The sequence below is a fragment of the Punica granatum genome, chromosome 2 (assembly GCF_007655135.1).
Source record: "Punica granatum isolate Tunisia-2019 chromosome 2, ASM765513v2, whole genome shotgun sequence".
NCBI lineage: Eukaryota > Viridiplantae > Streptophyta > Magnoliopsida > Myrtales > Lythraceae > Punica > Punica granatum.
Window position 1 is genome coordinate 40,894,042 of NC_045128.1, and position 21,322 is coordinate 40,915,363.

The following is a 21,322-nucleotide window of genomic DNA, read 5'->3' on the forward strand; positions in this document are numbered from 1 at the left end:
ATCAAATTTGACGTTCCATCAATTTCATTTCTCCGAATAAGAGATATGCTATATCCTCCGAATTCGGCACTGCCGAGTACACCGAGTGACATAGATGAAATTATCAGAAAAAGCAGGGTCATATTCCTACATAGAGACATTCAGTATGTGCCGAATCGGAGGAAAATGAATTTTCCTTGAAATAATTAATTATTGAATAAGAGCAGCATATAACAGTTCATTCCAGGTATCGGGTACTCCGGCGAGACACCAGTGGGTGCAGTCCATGCCCCTGTGCCCGCCAAACCCGTACACTGACGGGTGACCATCCTTCCTCAGCTGCGACAGCTTGGTCACCTTCAGCAGATTAGCAGGCTTGCTCATGCTCCCGATGATCTTCTCCAATACCACTTCTGCTGGATGCGGGCCTCCCGGGTAGCCGGATCCTAGCAGGGGTTCAGTCTGGCCCGAACAATGGGTTGGCGCTCCTGGCTGGCCCCACTCGGTCGAGCTGTTGATACGGATTGGGATTAGACTGATGAGCAATCACTTTGTAACAAAACAGAGTCTTTGCTTGTAAGGTAAATAACAGATAATGGTGATCAGTCAGCATCTACCATGAAAGTTGCTATCAGACCAGAACATCTTACATTAATTAAACAGTTTCAAGGTTCGTGGTGAATTACTTATCGTGATCGGGGGAAACACCCTGAAAAAAGACTTTGGTCTTTGCCGGGTCGATGGAATCCGCCCACTTGGCCCATGTCTTCAAGGCTATCTCGTACGCAGCCAACCGGTTCATGTCCTTGATTGTCTTTCCACCCAGTCGAATGAAGTCCCATCTGCATTTCCCAGATCCGATGAAAGCATGTCGATTATTGACTGATACATTATTCATACATCGAAATTCACTAATGTGTCACCGAAAGCGATTTTCTTCATGAATTAGGAGCACATATAAGTGCGGAGGGATGTTTTCTTACGGTTGTTTCCTTCCGATGTGAAGCCACCAGTGCCAGGAGTCGAAGATCAGGACATCATTCTCCTCCCATAGCTGCCTACTGCCATTGACAGAGTCGAGTAGAAGGGCTCGCCCAGCATCTGTCATGACAATATCAACGATGAATGCATTACGCGCCATCCTCACCTCCAGATTGTAGTCCTGCAATTAGATTTTGTCGTATTAACTCTTCATCGCCGGAGACAAAATCTAATTCCTTTACTCGCTGCAAAAAGCATGCCAGTCGTCTATTATACTATAACATGCATATCACCTTGAACGTGAATGTGGAGATCCCTCCGGTCCGGACCAAAGTGTACTTGGTCGACGGTTCGGTACTGTAGAGCATGCAAGTGAGGGACTGCCACTGGTTCAGGCTCAGCGAATCCCCGACGAACATGATCTTCTTCCCAGTGAACCTCGTCAAGAAGTCTCGTCCGTCAAACCTTAGATCATAATTTCAACATTACCTAGTCAGTAATCATCCAATCGATAAATACTGGATGCAAAACTGAATGTCAGACCGCTGGCTAATAGTGTAGGGTACCTCGTCAGGTTGCAATTAAGGGGCTGCCATCTATATTTCATGTACTCTTGGTCGGGTCGACCATTGCTTTGGCAGGCAAACTGCTTCTCCAAGAAGGGGCACGAGGTGTAGTATGGATATGAATCGTCACGAACCCAAGTCCCTTCGTAGAGATCACATGTGCTCTCGGTGACACTCCGATGTTCCACCTGGTACGCATTACCTTCCTCGACTAGTTGGCCCATAAATGGGGACACGACGAGCCAAAGGATTGCACCAAAAAGTGATGAACTGGAAAGAGTTCCCATGACTGAATGAATAATTAGAGACAGAGTGAGAACGAAAGAGAGAGAGATGTGGGTCGGTCGAGCTCACAATGTGCGTGGTTCCATTATTATGGAGACATTACTGAAGAAATTAAGAGATTTAATAAGTAGCGTATCAAATTCCAATTTTAAAAAGAGGAACATGTTTATTGGGAAAAATATGATGTAAATTGCCTTCGATATGTGGTTTATACTCGGGAGGAGGGTGATTTAATATTTATCCAATATTAGAAGATAAATTTTTTTCCTGGCTGGACCTGCCAAAATTGATGAAAATGAGAGAATATTGAAGAAAATAAAAAATATTACGAAGAGATATGATAGAAACGGACGGAGTCGGCCGTAGGTCTAAACCGTGGGAGTTTAGGATATTATTGCCCCCTCTGGATTCAGAGTTAATTGATTTTGATTTTAACTTTAACATTAACTTTAACTCAACACATTACACAACAAAAATACATATTTCCCAATTCAAAAATTTTAACTTTAACTTTAACTCAACACACTACACAACAAAAATACACGTTTCCCAAGTCAAATTTATAATCACATCTCATTTGTCATTTTCCACAATCAAAATTAAAATCAAAATCAAAGTAACTTTATTTTACAGTAGCGATTCGGGCAATTGCATCAACCAAATAACTAATTTAGGAAACGGAACTATTGTTACGAGACACAACATCGATGAGCTTACATCGAGTTCGCACACCGCACTCAATCTTGTGACAAAATAGCGGCTCGGCACCAAGTGAATATGACCCGGGAACAGTGTCTATTAGAGATTGATAGTCCTAAAAGCGTTAGGTGTGCCGGTGCAGTGAGTTTTCGTACCAAAACGGTCTCTCAATTTATATATTAACTGAATGAAATATTTGGTCCTACTTATTTTCAGCTTTTATTTGATGTGTTTTGCTCAACTTCTTCTTTTTTTTTTCGGGTGAAATTGCTCTACTTATTTTAGGATCCCCCTGAACAACTTGGACAGCAATTGGTGTGTATTGATGGGCTAGGCCTGGGCCTTCCATCATCTTCGTGGGAAGTAGACATTGGGTTTTAATGAGTTTTTTTAACTCTAATCCCTTAAAATTTTTCTCAATTACAGGGGGTCCATGGCCTAGTAAATGATACAAGATTCACTTACTTATCCAAATATATAGTAATAATAAGGGATTCACTTGAACTCGTAATCTCAGTTCACACGAGGACGCTTGTCTATTAGAAATTTCACCCAACTTGACATTGTTGAGAATTATTGTTCAGCATTGGAAAAATAGAGAGAAAAATCTGACTATATAAAACTACCCGATCAACACGAGTTTTTGAATTGGATATGGGCTTAATCATTTGTAGTTCTTTGAAAGTTTTACAATTGCATTAGTGGAGGCAACTAATTTGACTTTGGAAAGTTGGAGCTATTGACCCCATGAGGTCATCATCCTTCAAGTCTCTGGTCGGTGCGTAAGTGATCTTTGAACAAGTCAAACATAACCGAGCATGAGCATGGCTGAGTTTGAGTTGGCGAGCATTTTCTATTGTTGAATGAATTACTGAACAAAGTCCGATCGAGGATCCTTTCCCGTCGACGAAAAGGCCATCACGTCCAAAGGCTGGAAAGTCATCTCTTAGTCTTCATGTAATAGCTTGCCTATTCCCTTTGATGGGTGCCCAGCCTTCCCAAAACCGGAATGCAACTGCTAGTCTTTCTACCGTATGGACCAACAGCGATGCCTCCGATAATGTTGTGTTTTTCTGGGACGAATCATCTGCGCTGCCAATACTTCAGGCAGACATCTATAGCTGTGGTTTCTACTGCAGCGATCGGTATAAGTATAACTTTGGCCATTGCTTCTTTGCTGTTCTCATTCTCCCGTGCTGTGGTCTTGCTGCGAGCCAATTGAACGATCTTTATCCCATGGACCAAGTATGCTACCCACGAGTGGTCTGGTCCACTAAGAGGAACTCTCCCGTCAAGTTCAACTCGATGCTGGAGCTCAGATCAGATGGAGATTTGGCGATGAAGGATGCTGATGGGACAACTGCTTGGTCTTCCAATACTTCTGGTAAGTCCGTTGCTGGCATGAGCTTGATGGAGTCAGGCAATCTTATGCTGCTTGATAAGAATAATGAAACGGTCTGGGAATCATTTGATCACCCGACGGACTCATTAGTAATGGGACAGAAACTTGTGGTCGGTAAGAAACTCGTTTCCTCTGCCAGTCCCTCTACAGATCTGACTCTACCAGGCTTGCCTTCACTTTCCATGACTGAGGAAGGTTTGTCTGCTCGCTTGGAGAATAACCCTGCTCAAGTATATTACGATACTCGACGCACTGATCTTTTTTATTCCACTAGTAATCCTTGAAGTTATGTTCAATTTTTCCTGGGAGCTTAACATTCGTCTCGAGTTCTCCAAAGGGGATAGCACTGCTGTTTCTATATCCTTCCAGGAAACTGTAAGATTAATTAGCCGTAATAAGTTACAAAATTGAACGATAATTCGAATAGCAATTCGGACAAATAGAATGCTATAAAATTAAATGAATTTCACTAGTATAAGAACTTGGAAATTCAAACCGATATAAAGACGAAACCGAAAGATATGAAGACACGAGAGAGCCGAGTCCTGTGTTAGACACAAACCCCTTGAAACAGAATTGTCCCCTCCTAGGTGCTTGAGGTCACGTGGACAACCATTTCCCAGGGTAAAACGGCAACAAGCGAAGCAGCAACACAAACAGCAACGCTCCAGCGAACTTGAAGTGAAGCGTGAACACTATCTCAAAAATCCGGATGCAAATTCTGAAATCTAAGAGAAGAAAAATGTTTACGTGTTTTTCTTAGATGAGAGGATTGTTGAATTTTATAGGCTAGGGGTTCAATGCTTCTATGATTATTCATGAATGCAATCCATTCATCTCTTGTAACCACCACTTAAATATAATTCATTCCCACTTGAATGTAATATATTCCTCTATCATTAAGAGGAATTTTAAGTGTGATTAACACAAGAAAATCAAGAGTCATTAACTTGTGAATAATTTCCTCACCCATTAGTCATAATTTCCAACAGAAATAACATCTGCACAGTGCTTCCAGTTGAGCTCTGACAGGCACTTGAAATTATACGAGTGGAGTAAGAACAATTGGCCCAATTGGGTGGTCATCGCCGATTTGTTAACAGGGGAAACCGGGTATTGTGGTTATCCCTTGGTTTGCGGAGAATATGGAGTTTGCTCTCATGGGCAGTATACTTGTCCAGCAACAAGTGACAGTACTGCTTATTTTAGGCAAAAGAATAATAGGCAACCCGAACTTGGGGTGTCCTGAAATCAATCTCTTGCCATGCGAAGTTTCTCAGTATCATCACTTTGTGGTGCTCGAGAAAGTTTCTTACTTTGACGTGACTATGGATCTTGTCAATACAAGTCAAGAGAGCTGTATAGATGCCTGCCTGAGTGACTGCTCGTGCAAGGCTGCCTTCTTTTGGAGACCGATATCCTTTAAAGGAGGATCCTTACTGCTCCCTGAAATCCAAGGTTTTCTCGCTGAAGGGTCAAGACATGGATGACGTTGCAAGAACCATCTATTACTCTACTGCTTATATAAAAGTTCAGACCAATCCTAAGAGAAACGCAAACATCCGGCTCCAAGTAGTGCTGGGGTCCAGCCTAGGCTCTTTGATTCTTGCCATTGGATTGTTGGTGTATTTTATCCGGAAGAGAGAAGGTGCTGGTGAATTGCCGGAGGAGGATCAGTTAGATCTAGTCCCGGGGATGCCCATGAGATTCTCTTACAATGAGCTCAAAGCTTAGACCGATAACTTCAGCAAGAAGCTCGGGGAGGGTGGCTTTGGCTGTGTCTTTGAGGGATCTTTTATTGATGGCGTGAAAATTGCCGTGAAGCGGCTCAATGTTTAGGCCAGATCTGGAAGTCATTCCTAGCGGAGGTTGAGACTATAGGCAAAATCCACCATGTCAATTTGATTAGGTTGTTGGGCTTCTGTGCAGAGAAATCGCACAGGCTCCTGATCTACGAGTACATGTCCAGGGGATCTCTTGACTGATGGATTTTCCACAAGGAGGGTGAATCCATGCTCGAATGGCCACAAAGGAAGAAGATCATCTTCGATATAGATTAGGGACTAAACTATCTTCACGAAGATTGCTGGGAGAAGATAATCCACCTCGACATCAAACCCCAGAATATCCTCCTCGATGAAAATTTCAATGCGAAAGTTTCTGACTTTGGGCTTGCAAAGCCTAATCACCGGGATAAAAGCCAGGTACAATGAGGGGAACACCAGGCTACTTGGCCCCTGAATGGTTGAGATCTCTGATCACTGAGAAAGTGGATGTTTACAGCTTCGGAGTGGTAATTTTAGAAATAGTATGTGGTCGCAGAGTTTTCGACAGCTCCCAGGATGAGGAAGACATGCATTTGCTGAGTTTTCTGAAGCTGAAAGCAGAAGAGGATCGGTTGCTCGATATGGTTGATAAGCATTCGGATGATGAGAAATTGAATGGAGTTGAAGCAGTTCATCTGATAAAGCTTGCTGCTTTTGTGTTTGCAGCCTGACCGTAAAAGGAGGCCATCCACGTCAACGGTCGTTAAGGCCATGGATGGAGCAATGGATGTGGAAGATGATCTCGACTATGATTTCTGGACTCGACCTGCAAGAGATGGCCACGAGGTGAATGAAGCCTGTGCTACCGCTCCATTATTACCTTCGGTTCTATCTGGTCCTCGGTGATCCTTGAAATACCATCTTTCTGTTCTTGCTCGAACTTTTGAGAAGGGCAAGGCAACATTCATCTGTAAGTTGCAGTTATGTGCTGCTTTTGATCAGATAGCTACTCTTCTTAACATACTCGTCCTTTTACGTTCTGATCTCCTTATGGTAATTTCCAATTATCCGTGTTTTATCGCTACAGATTTTGTACTTAGGTTTGCCTAAGTTAAACTCTGTACGAAGGCAACAGTTAAAATCTGTACTCTGTTGCCTTCGTACATCTGTTAGGTTCATCCGACTTTTGCAGTCTTGAATGCATCAGGAAATCTAATGAAATTTCATGAAAGCGTGAAGACGGTAATCCATGGGTTGCTAGATGAATATATCTCATGAACGAACATGGCCCATAGAGAAGAGATGTACCGAACAACTCTCCCATTAAATGATGGAAGACATAGGCTATTTAGTATTTATTGCTTTGATAGAAAATTTTACACTAGATTAAGCTACTTCTTGAAACAACTCTCTCGTGCTGAGACATCCTTAAGAAGATAAGAGTTCATTCCAGGTATCTGGGACACCGGGAAGACACCAGTGGATGCAGTCCATGTTCCTCTGCCTCCGGTAACCATAGAGGGTAGGGTGATCGATTCTGAGTACCCTGTATTTTTTATAATATCTGGATCTTATCCTGTAAGGGACATGTTTCAAGATTTTGGAACCGGACCCTACCATGTTGAATCCTGGAACCGGAATCTACCCGGAACCTGTATTATACCACAGGTCCGGGTACCCTGTTGGAACTTGTAAATTTTTTTCTCTTGCTAAATAAAATCGAAAATTTCACATACATAATCAGTAATCATGCCAAATAGAATATCAACAAAGATTTAGATTAATCCACAATAAAAAAATATCTAATCAATCCATCGATAAAATTAAACACCCACAATACGATCCCACACAACAAAGTGCCTTTATTATGATTCATTAGATAAAAAAGTAACTTTACTCTTCCATATATATTTTTTTAAATAAATAACAGGTTCCGAGTACCCTGTAGGCAAGAACCGGAACCGGAACCGATTTTCACCGGTTCCTGATTTTAATATTCGGAACCTATCCTATTTTTAATACGAGCTACCCAGACTCTACCCTAACGGGTAGGTTCCGACCGATTCCAGATATATTCGGTACCCGTGTACACTCCTAATAGAGAGGCCCAGAGAGGGGCTCTTTGCTCTTGTGGAAACTAACCCATCCCCTTTCTTCATGTCTCTGTATTTTCTTTTTGCCTTTTTCTATTTTTAAAATTTCAATACTTTTTATATACTCCAGGGGCCACTTGGTAGGCTTTTGTATGTGTGCACTGCCAAGTCTAAAAAGAAACTAAATTTGAAGGCATGTTAAATGTGATATGAAACTCATAGTTTGCGATTTTTCATGCAATTGAAAACAAAAAAGTGCTAGAAATAAAAAAAATAGATTAAGTACATGATTTTTTGGATTATTAATGCTCCGTTTGGTTTCGCAATTAAAATCATAAAAATTTTAACTTTAACTTTAACTAAACACACTACATAATCATTTGTCCTTTTCCACAATCAAAATTAAAGTTACTTTAACTTTGAAACCAAACGCACCATAACACTTTCATAAACTTACTTTCTAGGAGTGACTGTAATATCATATACCGGGTTAGAAGTGGTCCGGTTCTTCTTATGCGGTCCGTATACTTGTCTGTACATGACATAACGTATGCTCGAAGCTGTTCGGGACCGATTGAGTCTAAGTGAGAAAAAACTGGTAATGGATGGCTCTGATTATCGGATTAACTACTAGTACTTACTGAGACAAGGATCACAGGAAATCATGATGGGTCGTCATTTCCATGAAGATGACCTCCTATTTGTTGAACTTTAGGCTAGTTTTTAGCCCAACTCCTAGGCGTGAGACGTGTCCAATGCCAGCAATGGGAAAAAGACCATGGAATTGGACTTTTCAAGTGGTCACCCGTAGCTGGTGGACCTGGAACAGATGTCAAGGACTTTTATGAAGGGTTAATCACCCAAAACAATTAGTGTGCTTTTGATAACACAAATTAAGTACGGAAATGAATTATTCAGCACTTAGTTTCATTTGGCTTGTTCAATAATGCAAAATAAAAGGTGACTTAACTTAAGGAGTCAGTAAAAAAAAAAAAAGAGCACGTTTTAGCTAAATCGCTTGCTTGGGCCAATTTTATCATATTTGCAGCGGAGACCATAAAATTTTACAAAGTTTGCAAATCAGTCCACTTGGCTTTGGGCTTGAGAAGGGGAGAGAGGGGGCTATAGAAAGTTTGGTTTTACAAAAGTTTCCGTCAGGGAACGATGGCTGAGGGAGGATCCCAGGCGACATCGCCGGTGGCCCCTGTAGAGACCCTCATCGCCAGCCCCCATCCCCTTTCTTTACATCTCTGTATTTTATTTTCCTTTTCTATTTTTAAAAATTTAATACTTTTTATATACTCCTGGGCCACTTGGTAGGCTTCTGTATGTGTGCACTGCCAAGTCTAAAAAGAAACCGTTAAATTTGAAAACGTGTTAGACGTGATATGAAACTCATAGTTTGTGATTTTTCACCCAATAGAAAAAAAAAGTGCTAGAAATAAAAAATGGATAAAGTACATGGTTTTTTGGATTATTAACACTTTCATAAACTTACTTCTAGGAGTGACTGTCATATACAGGGGTAGAAGTGGTCAGGTTCTTCTTGTTCGGTCCGTATACTTGGCTGCACATGACGCAGCGTATGCTCGAAGCTGTTTGGTACCAATTGAGTCTGAGTGAGAAAAAACTGGTAATGGATGGCTCTGATTATCGGCTTAACTACTAGTAATTACTGAGACAAGGTTCACAGGAAATCATGATGGGTCGTCATTTCCATGAAGATGACCTCCTATTTGTTGCAAACCTGGAGAACTTAAATCCTTGTGCTTTAGTTACCAACACTTTCCTTAGATACATATTCGCATTTAGAGCAGTTGGAGACAGCTTGACCTAGGAACAGAGCCATGAGTTAAGTCAATGCTTCCGTCTGAGACGGGTCACCAGTTGTAGAGAAGTCTTTGATCATCTTTAATGGCAGAAATTTTCCTGGTACAGCAGGACCTGGAAGGGCTGAGTTTATCCTTTGAGTCTTTCATGAATTACAAGTCCCAGCCAACCAGCTTATACCAAAATTTCAGATCGAAAGAGGCTATTATGTTCAAAGGCAGGAGAACGAGTTTCTGTCGGGATTTCGGCCTTCGTCTAATTGGGGTAGCTTGCCTTTCCTATTCTTTGGTCGGAGGCCAAGAACAGTTCGATCAGTCCACTGCGACTGCAGGTCTTTCCACTAGCTGGACACTCAGCAAGAGTTCCGCTCATGCAGAGTGGTTCAATGATGGGTCTTTTCTGCTGCCGATACTGCACATGGAGATTTATGGCTTTGGCTTCTATATGAAAGTCGAGATCCCTGGAAATTACTTCCTCGCCGTTTTCATCCTGCCATGCTATGATTATGACTTGACTAGCACCCCTGGTCCTGGTTGTACCCCACAGCTTGTGTGGTCTCCTAACCGGAACTCTCCCGTGGAGATGGGCTCAACCTTGGAGCTCGACTCGGGTGGAGATTTGGTGTTGAAGGATGCTGATAGGACCGTCGTCTGGTCAACCAACACTTCTGGTAAGTCCGTGGAAGGCATGAACTTGACGGAACTAGGCAATCTTGTGCTGTTTGACGAGATTAATTTCTTTGTTTGGCAATCGTTTGATCACCCAACAGACTCACTGCTTGTGGGACAGACACTGGCAGTGGGTCAGAAATTGACTCCGAATGTTTCCACCACAAATCTCTCCGAATCTCAGTTGCTTTCACTTTCCCTGACCAGAGAGGGACTCTTTGCTCTTGTGGAAACTAACCCTTCCCAAGTGTACTATAATAAAATTTACCCTACAGACTTTAATTTAAGCGGTCTTTGGTTTCTTAATGGTAGCTTAGCGTTCTCATCGGATTCTGTCATATCTGAAATAGATTCAATTTCCATCCCAAGGACAATATCCGGGCAATACATGAAGTTCTGCTCAGACGGGCATTTGAGAGTATATCAGTGGCTGGCTGATGAGTGGATAGAAGCGGTCGATCTGATGACAGAGCGGGTTGGAGAATGTGGCTATCCTTTTGTTTGCGGGAGATATGGAATCTGCTCAAACAGAAGACAGTGCAGGTGTCCTCCATCAAGCAACCAAAATGTATATTTCAAGCCGATGAGTGATAAGCACCCCGAACTCGGTTGCTCAGAAATTTCACCCTTGTCTTGTGGAGCTTCCCAGAACAATAGCTTTCTCGAGCTACGTGGCATCACATATTTCGATTCTGGTTGGAGTCTCCAGAATGTAACAGGAGAGATTTGTAAAGAGGCATGTGCAAAAAATTGTTCCTGCAAAGCTGCCATTTTTCACCCTGAGACGGACAGTGACAAGTATTCTTACTGCTCTTTACTGTACGAGGTGTTCTCGTTAATGGATAATGACATTGAAAAGGCTGGATATAGTTCCATCGCTTACATTAAGGTCCAGGGCATTCCAAATCAAGTCCTTGCGAGTAGTCCCAAGAAGAACACAAGCCACCGGCCACTGGGACATGCAAATCGGCTTTTGGTTATACTAGGATCCTGCATAGGTGCTGTTATAATTCTAGTTGGGGTTGTGGTTTCATTTGTTCAGAAGAAGAAACGTGCTAATAAGGGAGAGGATGAAGAATATCTAGATCAAGTGCCAGGAATGCCCTCTAGATTCTCTTACGATGACCTCAAAGCCTTGACAGGGAACTTCGGCAAGAAGCTTGGGGAAGGGGGATTCGGCTCTGTCTTTGAAGGAACTCTTACTGATGGCATGAGAGTCGCAGTGAAGCATCTTCAAGGTTTAGGACACATCAAGAACTCATTTTTAGCAGAGGTCAAGTCCATTGGCAGCATCCATCATATCAACTTGGTAAGGCTGGTGGGATTTTGCTCTGAGAAATCACACAGGCTTCTCATTTATGAGTACATGGCTAATGGATCTCTGGAGAAATGGATTTTTAAAACCAATGAAGTCGTGCTCAGTTGGCAACAAAGGAAGAAGATCATCCTCGACATAGCAAAGGGGCTGAATTATCTCCTTGAGGAGTGTAGGCAGAAGATAATCCACCTCGATATCAAGCCCCAAAACATCCTCTTGGACGAGAACTATAACGCGAAGGTCTCTGATTTTGGATTGTCGAAGCTGGTCGACAGGGATGAGAGCCAAGTCGTAACGACAATGAGAGGAACTCCCGGCTATTTGGCCCCTGAGTGGCTGAGCTCTGTGATTACTGAGAAAGTGGATGTGTACAGCTTCGGAGTAGTAATACTGGAGACTGTGTGCGGTCGAAAACTTTTCGACAGCTCCCAGGATGAGGAAGACAGGAATCTACTGAATCTTCTTAAGAGGAAGGCAAAAGAGGATCGGTTCCTGGAGATGGTCGATAAGGATGCGGTTGACCAACAGTTGTGTGAAGTGGAAGCCGTGACTATAATGAAGCTCGCTGCATGTTGCCTACAAGCTGAGTACACAAGGAGGCCATCCATGTCTACTATCATTAAGGTGTTAGAGGGAGCTATTGAAGTAGAAGATGATCTTGACTATAACTTCTGGACCCATTCTGTAAGAGTTCGCAGCAAGGCGAACACATCTGGTGTCACTGCTCAATTGTTGCCTTCGGTTTTGTCTGGCCCTCGGTGAATCTCGACATATTGATTAAATGTCCTCTCTGGATAACTTATAAAGGATGATGCATCATTGCAACTGTAAGTCATTATTTCTGTTTCCTTTGCGATTGTCGTTGTAAACTATCCTATTTACCTTTTTTGAAGGTGTGATTTGTGAGGTTTCCCATTTTAATGGTTCGATAGTTTTTGATGTCACGCATCACAACTGATTCATATCTGGTGTGGATTGATTTATCGGGAGAGCTGCCCGATATTAGTGCTCTATATGCTGACACTACATCCAGATACTTGATTAGGTTAAGTAATTAATTGAAATGAATCTGAATAGATAACCTTGCCCAGAAAATGATCTACTAATCTTTGAAACGACTAGACTCATGCATACCCGATGAAGACTTCGTCCTCGATGGGGCTGATGTCCTTGGAAATCTTGGTTGAATGTTCAGTGGTGCTTGAAACATCAATTAAATGTTTAAATTAATTTTTCAATACTTAATTTGATTTAACTTTTTTGAGGAAAAGACAAAACCCCATTGCAGTTTGAAATCGGGACAAATCGCACCCTTCTCTTTTATTTGGGACAATTAGCCCCCTGTAGTTTGCTCCGTTCGACATAGGAGGTTACGAAGTTAATTTTTTTTTTCCATTTTCAGCCTTCAATCTTTAGTTTTTTAATCATTTTGATCATAAATATTTTTCTTTTATCACTCATATCCCCAACTTTTCATTTTGTTTCATTTTAGTCCTATAACGAAAAATCGAAGGGGGAAAGGGTTGGGGCCGCCAATTGGCGACTCAGACCCCTCCACCGAGGGCGCCGGCACCCACAGAGGACGTCGGCTACCTCAGTGGAGGGTCGGGGTCGTCGATTGGAGGCTCCGACCCCGAATCGACCGGGGACCCCGAGTTGGAGTCCCCAATTGATTCGGGGTCGGGGCCGCCGATAGGGGGCACCCACAAAGGATGCCGAATCGGTGATCCCGACCCCCTCCCTCTTCAATTTTTCGTTATAGGACTAAAATGAAATAAAATGAAAAGTTGAGGATAGGAATTATAAAAGAAAATGATTTAGGACCAAAATGATTAAAATGCTAAAGATCGAGGATTGAAAATGAAAAAAATAACGCCGTAACCCTTATGTCTAATGGAGCAAATCACAGGGGGCTAATTGTCCCAAACAAAAGAATATGGTGCGATTTGTCCCGATCTTAAACGACAATGGGGATTTTTGTCTTTTTCCCTATTATTAATATATGGACGGATTGGAAAACAGAACTTTCCTTAGTGGATTGAGAAATACTGTACATAGTAACCTTGCACTTATTTAATCATCCCGGTGCGTGTCCATTACTATTTATGCTTTGATCTAATCTTCTGAATGAACTTAAATTTTCAATTACCTTTCCAAGCAAAAAAAAAGAAAAAAGAGTGAAATTATAATTTATGAAATTTATGAATGGGCTTGGGCCACAGAGTTCTCATCATTTTTTGAACTTTACGTGAGTTTCTTAGCCCAGCTCGTTGACGTGAGACTTCAATGGGAAAAAGCCATGGAATTGAACTTCTCAAGGGGTCATCCATTGCTGGTGGGCTTGGCATAGAAGTCCATGGAGTTATATAACCTGAAAAAGTATTACTTTTTCTCATTTTATCATTTCAAAACCACCACTTTTTTTTTTTGTAGTAAAGACGACCTTTTTATTTTGTATGAAAAAAAATTTAAATCATGAGTTTCGTAGCACGTATAGTATATGATCACTTCTATGTCAATTTAACGGATATTTCTGACGCAGTATTGATGGTGAGCACGTGACACTAGAATGTTCACCAACTAGAATGTCTTTTGCCGATTTGCTTCCCACCCATCTGTCTGCTGCTCGAAGGTGGTCTGTATCGACAGAGTGAGAAAAAATGTGGTAATGGCTGGCCTAATAATCAGATTAACTATTAGTACTTACTGAGAAAAAGGTTCAGATGATGAAATCATGATGGGTCGTCATTTCCATGAAGATAACTGCCTATGTGTTGCTCACTTTAGAACTTAAAGCCATAGTGAGTCTTTAGATACCAAACGACTTGCTCGGATCTATTTTCACATTTAAAGCAGTCATCCTCCGTCAGAGATGGGTCACCACTAGTCGTAAAGAAGTCTTTTAATCATCTTTAATAGGCAGAAATTTCCTGGCACTAGCTAGCAAGAACCCGAAGGACTGAGTTTATATATATCTATATATATGAGATTCTTCAATGAGTTACAAGTCCCGACCCACCTCATCCCAGAATTTTGTGATTGATGAAGACTATCACGTTCCAAGGCGGAAGAATGAGATTCTGTCCAGATCTCGAACTTCATCTAGTTCTGATAGCTTGTCTTTCCTCTTCCTCTGTCGGAGGCGAAGAACAGTTCGATCAGTCCATGGCAACCGCTAGTCTTTCCACTAGCTGGACCCTCAGCAACGGTTCCACTTGTGCAGAGTGGTTCACGGATGGGTCTTTTCTGCTGCCAGTACTGCACATGGAGACTTACGGCTTTGGCTTCTATGGCATGGAAACCCAGATCTCTGGAGATTACTTCCTCCCCGTTTTCATCCTGCCATGCTATGATTACGGCTTGACTAGCACCCCCGCTGCTGGTTGTACCCCACAGCTCGTGTGGTCTCCTAACTGGAACTCTCCTGTGAAAATGAACTCAACCTTGGAGCTTGAGTCAGGTGGGGATTTGGTGCTGAAGGATGCTGATAGGACTGTTGTCTGGTCAACCAACACTTCTGGTAAGTCCGTGGCAGGCATGAACTTGACGGGACCAGGCAATCTTGTGCTGATTGATAAGAATAATATCTGTTTGGGAATCGTTCGATCACCCGACAGTCTCACTGCTTGTGGGACAGAAACTGGCACCCGGTCAGAAACAGACTCTTTTAGTGTTTCCAGAACAAATCTCTCTGAATTTCGGTTGCTTTTGTTTTCTCTGACCGTAGAAGGGCTCTTTGGTCTCGTATTAACTGACTCTCCACAACTGTGCTATCAATATAACGTAACTGGCATAGATTCCCGGTCCTCTCCACCTCTTCATCCTTATAACAACTATTGTTATTTAACTACAGATATAACCTATCTTCAGTATCTAAATGATAGCTTAGTGATCTCCATGACCACCGGATCCATCGAATGTAAATTTTCTGTAATTTCCATTGTAACGTCAAGACCTGTGCAATACATGAAGTTCAGCTCTCACTGGCATTTGAGAGTATATCAGTGGAAAAGAGAGGCTTTTGAGTGGACAGAAACCGTCGATCTGATGACAGAGATAGTTGGAGATTGTGGTTATCCTTTTGTTTGTGGGAGATACAGAATCTGCTCAAACAGACAGTGCAGGTGTCCTGCATCGAGCAACCAAACTGCATATTTCAAGCAAATAAGTGATAGAAACCCTGGAGTCGGTTGCTCAGAGATTTTACCCTTGTCTTGTGGAGCTTTCCGGAATGTTAGCTTTCTCGAGCTACCTGGTGTGGCCTATTTCGATTTTGGTTGGAGTTTCCAAAATGTAACTGCAATAAGTTGTAAAGAGGCATGTGCAAAGAATTGCTCCTGCAAGGCTGCCTTCTTCTACGCTACAGTTGACGATTATATGAAATGCTCCTTACAGTATGAGGTGTTCTCCCTAATGAACAGAGACATAGAGGAGACTAAAAATAGTTCCATCGCTTATGTCAAAGTTCAAAGCATCCCAAATCAAGTCTTTGCGAGTAGTCCCAAGAGAAAGGAAAATCGACTTTTGGTAGTATGAGGATCCAGCATAGGCTCTTTGATAATTCTAGTAGGGGTTCTAGTTTTCATTATTCAGAAGAAGAAAAGTGATAACGAGGCAGAGGATGAAGATTATCTAGATCAAGTGCCAGGAATGCCCTCTAAATTCTCTTACCATGACCTCAAAGCCTTGACAGAGAACTTCAGCAAGAAGCATGGAGTAGGAGGATTTGGCTGTGTCTTCGAGGGAACTCTTACTGATGGCATGAGAGTCGCGGTGAAGCATCTTCAAGGTTTAGGACAAATCAACAGCTCATTTTTAGCGGAGGTCAAGTCCATTGGCAGCATCCATCATGTCAACTCGGTGAGGCTGGTGGGATTTTGCGCTGAGAAATCACACAGGCCTTTCTCATTTACGAGTACATGGCTAATGGATCTTTTGAGAAATGGATTTTTAAACCCACGAAGTCATGCTCAGTTGGCAACAAAGGAAGAAGATCATCCTCGACATAGCAAAGTGGCTAAATTACCTCCATAAGGAGTGCAGGCAGAAGATAATCCACCTCGATATTAAGCCCCAGAACATCCTCCTCGACGAGAATTTCAATGCGAAGCTCTGTGATTTTGGATTGTCGAAGCTGCTCGACAGGGATGAGAGCCAAGTCATCACCACAGTGAGAGGAACACCTGGCTATTTGGCCCCCGAGTGGCTAAGCTGTGTGATCTCTGAGAAAGTCAGAAACTGGAGATTGTCGGCACTCAGAAACTTTTCGACAGCTCCCAGGATGAGGAAGACAGGAATTTACTGAATCTTCTTAAGAGGAAGGCAGAAAAGGATTGGTTTTTTGAGATGGTCGATAAGCGTCTGGTTGACCTGCAGTTGTGTGAAGTGGAAGCTGTGACTATAATGAAGCTCGCTACGTGGTGCCTGCAAGCCGACTATACACGGAGGCTGTCCATGTCTACAGTCATTAGGGAGTTAAAGGGAGCTATTGGAGTAGAAGATGATCTTGACTATAACTTCTGGACCCATTCTGTTAGTTAGCGGCAAAAAGAACACAATTGGTGTCACTGCGACATTGTTGCCTCCGATCTTGTCCAGCCCTCGGTGAGTCTTGCCATATTGATAAAATCTCCTCACTGTGTTACTTGTGAAGGATGATGCGGCATTGCAACCGTAAAATTTGCATTTTCTGTTTCCTTTTCCATTGGCTTTGTAGACTTTACTGTCAAAATAAATTGGTACTTTAAAGGCATGATATCTGAGTTTCCCATTTAAATGGTTTGATATTTTTGGACCTTGAAGGTGTTTGATTCTTAACAGAAGCATTGCTCTTTGTTGCTTAATGCTTCCATTCCTAAGAAAAAAAAGAATAAACACGGCAACTTGAACAACTTCCATGATTCCATCTGTAGCTTTCTTTCATTTTGGGATTTGTTAATTCTGAGCTCAAACTTGGATCCCGTCCAAGTCTTCTTCCTCCATTTATGTCTTTTTACGGAACATCGTTTTGCCAAATCAACCTTTTGTTTGTCAATTGATGATATTAATCTTTCTGAGTCCTTACTTTCAACCATGAACGAAACCCACTACCGCATATGGTTGGGTAATAGCAACTGCCTTTCCCATACACAGCAACATGTTTTTCAGCTCCACATAAATCGACAACAGATTACAATTTCGAACCACTTCTCAGAGGTAAGAGTCGGAATATTTTAAGGATCGTAGAATTAAAGCACAGGTGGTTTGAGATGGCATTAATTTCTCCTATGGGACTTCACAATTTACCTTGATCATTGGACTGCCTCTTCTTTCACTATGGAAAAAATAATTTCTATCAACAAATAGAGACAATTTACTCTATTTGCCCACACAAAAGGAGACTATGATTCCAGAAAGGGTACAAGAAAATGTAAGGAAATGATCAATAGAAAAGGAAAAGAAGAATGTTTCAAAACGAAAGCCTTATGGTTGCAGAAAATGCTATAATTCTGCAGAATGTGGTAAAAAGTAAGCTTAACTAAAAGCCCTCTACTCAAAGCATATAATTTATTAACAGTATCCCAAAGTCTCATCGGGGCCCAGAAAGAACTGACGGTAACAATGGAGTTGTGGCACGAAACTCACTCTCCCTTCGACCAACTTCAACAGGTGCTTTCGCCCACGACAGATTGAAGAAGTTATAGTCGAGGTCAACTTTCACATCCATAACCCCCTCTAACACCTTTACGACTGTTGACATGGATGGTCTCTTCGCAAAGTCAGCTTGCAGACACCAAGCAGCGACCCTCATCATGTTGACTGCATCAGGGCCATGAAATTGCATGTCCTCGCTGCACTTGTCGACTATATCGAGAAGTCGCTGTTCTTCTGCTTTTCTCTTGAAAAGATTCAGTAATGGCATATCTTCCTCGTTCAAGGAGCTATCAAAAACTTTCCTTCCACACACGATTTCCAATATCACAACCCCGAAGCTGTAAACATCCACTTTTTCTGTGATCGCAGCACTTAATAACCACTCCGGTGCTAAATAGCCAGGAGTTCCCCTCATGGTCGTCATGACTTGGCTCTGGTCCCTATCAATCAGCTTTGACAGTCCAAAGTCGGAAACTTTTGCATTGAAATTCTCATCGAGAAGGATATTCTGGGGCTTAATGTCGAGATGGATGATCTTCTGCCGGCAATCTTCATGGAGATAGTTTAGTCCCTTTGCTATGTCTAGGATGATCTTCTTCCTCTGCTGCCATTCAAGCACGAGCTCACTGTTCTTCTGGTAGATCCATCTATCCAGAGATCCATTAGCCATAAACTCGTAAACAAGAAGCCTGTGCATTTTTTCGGCACAAAATCCAACTAATCTCACCAAGTTGACATGGTGGATGCTCCCAATGGTCTCGACTTCTGCTAGAAATGATTTCTTGATCTGGCCCAAACCTTCCAGTTGTTTCACTGCAATTTTCGTGCCATCAATCAAGGTACCTTCAAATACAGAGCCAAAACCACCTGCACCAAGTTTCTTGCTGAAATTCTCTGTCGTGGCTTGTAATATCTCATACGAGAACCGAGTGGGCATCCCAGGTACTTGATCTAGATAAATCTCCTCCTCATCATCAACTTTTCTTGTCTTCCAAATCACGACTCCAACCAAAAGAACCACAACAAATAAGGCACCGAGGCTTGACCCTATTATAACAGGAAGCTGGCTTTTCTTTCCAATTGGACTAGGTGCGGGAGGCACGTTCTGAACTTTAATGTAAGCAGTAGAGTTAACACGTGTCTTCTGCGGATCATTGTTCATCAGTGAGAACACTTTGGATAGTAAGTAGCAAAAACCAGCAGAGGAGTTTGACCAGTAACGAAAAATAGCAGCTTTGCACGAACAATTCTTTTCACAGTCTAGTTTACAACTTTCTGGGTCAGTGCTTTGAAGACCCGAATTGAAGATGAAGTAGTTAACGTCTTGGAGCTCAATTAAACTATGATTCTGAGATTCCGAACAGGACAATGGGGTGACTTCAGAGCACCCAAGATTTGGCTGCCTGCTATTAATTTGCTGGAAATAGACCGTGCCACTACCTGTGACAGGACAAGAGCACTGCCCATTCGAGCAAATGCTGTAACTCCCACAAGCTGTAGGATAACCACAATCCCCTAAATACCCAGTTAAAAGATCAGCTACTTGTTCCCATGTACCCGAATTTTGGCTCCACTCGTAAACTCTCAAGTGCCCATCAGAACCAAGCCTCATGTACTGGGCAGACATTGCAGAGGGAATCTTAACCATGGTTTTGTTCAGCTCAGAATTCACGAATAATGCTAAGCTTCCATTCATGTATTCAGCATAACCCATGTCATGGCTAGTCACCTGAATGTAATCAAATTGGTAATAGACCTCAGGGGGGTTAGTCCCTACGAGACCATACAAGCCTGATGCAGTAAAGCCAAATGAAAGCATACCAAATTCAGTCCAATTCCTGGAGGAAACACTGGGAGTCAGTTTCTGGCCTATTAATAGTCTTTGTCCGGGCACCAATGAGTCTGTTGGATGATCAAATGACTGCCAAATCGTTGCATTGTTTTCATCAAACAGCACAAGATTGCCCGCTTCTGTTAAGTTCAAGCCAGCAACAGATTTATCTGTAAGGGCAAATATCAGCTCATCTATTTCCTTGCCACCTGACTTTTTTGCAGAAATGAAACTGGAAAACCAATTTTGAAAAGCTCCAGCGAGTAAGTAGGCTGAGAAACAATCTACCTGAAGTGTTGGTGGACCAAGCTATAGTCCCGTCAGCATCCTTGAGAACCAAATCTCCCCTTGATGTGAGCTCCAATGTCGAGTTGATCTTAACTGGGAAATCCCTATTAGCAGACCAAACCACCTGCGGTAACCCCGGTACAACGATGAAAGAGACGCTGTTTGTCCGGACAATGAAGATGGAAAAGAGGTAAGTATCGCAGGCTCCATTGCAGTAGAACCCGCAGGCGTATTTCGGCCCGAAAGTTCCCCTGAGGAGGACTGCCCTGACAGTGGATCCGTCGTCGAATCCCACGGAGTGATTGGCAGTGGCACTGTTCTTCCATGTTGTGGACAGGCTTGCAGTTGGGTAATCGAAAGGTTGGGCATCAGTTGGACAGAGGAAGGAGGAAGTCAACAGGAAGGGAAGGAGAAGTTGAAGAAATGAGCTGCAGAGAGAGAGATTTTTCTTGCCTGTAGACATGATTAGAGATCAATGAAAGCATGTGAAGAAGGACAAGAAGAGCCAGAACAAGAAACAGGGCAGGTTTTGGTTATGATGTGACTGATGTTGAAGGAAACATGGTATTTCCTTGTTTAATGCTTCCTTCCAACAAACATGAGCAACTATAACAACTTTTATATGTTTTTGCTCTTTGTGATTTGTTAACTTCAAGTCGACTTTGGCCCGGAAAATTTTAAAAAAGACCTTCAAGTCAACTTAGAATATAGTCCCCTTGTTCTTTACTGAACATCATCTTTTACCAAATCAACTTTTTTTCCCTTCATCTCTCCATGTTGATTTGCTCCTAGGCAATGATCAATGCAAAACTACAGCTCCAAAAACAGTTCTCAATGGTAAGATTCTTTGAATATTTAAGACAAAGGAAGTTTAAAAGTCGAAATGAACAGCAGAATGTGAAAGTACTCCTGCCTGCAAGCCACGACTGGAGACCAGCGAAGGCATGCGAAGAAACAACAAATGGGCAGCTCCCGATAAGGTG

General features: G+C 42.3%; 3 protein-coding genes and 2 pseudogenes across 3 annotated transcripts; 3 read left to right on the plus strand and 2 right to left on the minus strand.

Annotated features, from left to right (window-relative positions):
• Window positions 1–14: 14 nt before the first annotated feature.
• Window positions 15–1,940, minus strand: LOC116197092 (protein trichome birefringence-like 43). Its single transcript, XM_031527117.1, has 5 exons — window positions 1,527–1,940; window positions 1,254–1,425; window positions 963–1,141; window positions 666–821; window positions 15–490 (listed from the first exon to the last, which is right to left on the minus strand). Exons 1-5 carry the CDS (start codon window positions 1,811–1,813, stop codon window positions 190–192), a joined length of 1,095 nt encoding a protein of 364 aa, XP_031382977.1. The 5' UTR covers window positions 1,814–1,940; the 3' UTR covers window positions 15–189.
• A 1,551-nt stretch (window positions 1,941–3,491) lies between these two features.
• On the plus strand, window positions 3,492–9,394 carry LOC116194006 (annotated as a pseudogene).
• Window positions 9,395–9,477: 83 nt separating this feature from the next.
• On the plus strand, window positions 9,478–12,531 carry LOC116194136 (G-type lectin S-receptor-like serine/threonine-protein kinase SD2-5). The gene is made up of 2 exons (XM_031522869.1): window positions 9,478–10,271; window positions 10,620–12,531. The coding sequence occupies exons 1-2, from the start codon at window positions 9,686–9,688 to the stop codon at window positions 12,347–12,349; spliced, it is 2,316 nt and encodes a 771-aa protein (XP_031378729.1). The 5' UTR covers window positions 9,478–9,685; the 3' UTR covers window positions 12,350–12,531.
• A 2,128-nt stretch (window positions 12,532–14,659) lies between these two features.
• LOC116194007 lies at window positions 14,660–17,366 on the plus strand (annotated as a pseudogene).
• A 629-nt stretch (window positions 17,367–17,995) lies between these two features.
• LOC116194619 (G-type lectin S-receptor-like serine/threonine-protein kinase SD2-5) lies at window positions 17,996–20,886 on the minus strand. Its single transcript, XM_031523470.1, has 2 exons — window positions 20,340–20,886; window positions 17,996–20,221 (listed from the first exon to the last, which is right to left on the minus strand). The coding sequence occupies exons 1-2, from the start codon at window positions 20,800–20,802 to the stop codon at window positions 18,156–18,158; spliced, it is 2,529 nt and encodes an 842-aa protein (XP_031379330.1). The 5' UTR covers window positions 20,803–20,886; the 3' UTR covers window positions 17,996–18,155.
• Between the last annotated feature and the right edge of the window lie 436 nt (window positions 20,887–21,322).

What these genes read in the sequence shown, in the direction of transcription:
- LOC116197092 (XM_031527117.1), bottom strand. Translation starts at nt 1,813, where the DNA reads ATGGGAACTCTTTCCAGTTCATCACTTTTTGGTGCAATCCTTTGGCTC. An exon ending in TCTCCACATTCACGTTCAAG is followed by an intron (nt 1,142 to 1,253) that starts GTGATATGCATG and finishes ATCTAATTGCAG; the next exon opens with GACTACAATCTGGAGGTGAG. An exon ending in CACATCGGAAGGAAACAACC is followed by an intron (nt 822 to 962) that starts GTAAGAAAACAT and finishes TGGGAAATGCAG; the next exon opens with ATGGGACTTCATTCGACTGG.
- LOC116194136 (XM_031522869.1), top strand. Translation starts at nt 9,686, where the DNA reads ATGGCAGAAATTTTCCTGGTACAGCAGGACCTGGAAGGGCTGAGTTTA. An exon ending in CTGGTCAACCAACACTTCTG is followed by an intron (nt 10,272 to 10,619) that starts GTAAGTCCGTGG and finishes TATCTGAAATAG; the next exon opens with ATTCAATTTCCATCCCAAGG.
- LOC116194619 (XM_031523470.1), bottom strand. Translation starts at nt 20,802, where the DNA reads ATGTCTACAGGCAAGAAAAATCTCTCTCTCTGCAGCTCATTTCTTCAA. An exon ending in TTGGTCCACCAACACTTCAG is followed by an intron (nt 20,222 to 20,339) that starts GTAGATTGTTTC and finishes TTGCCCTTACAG; the next exon opens with ATAAATCTGTTGCTGGCTTG.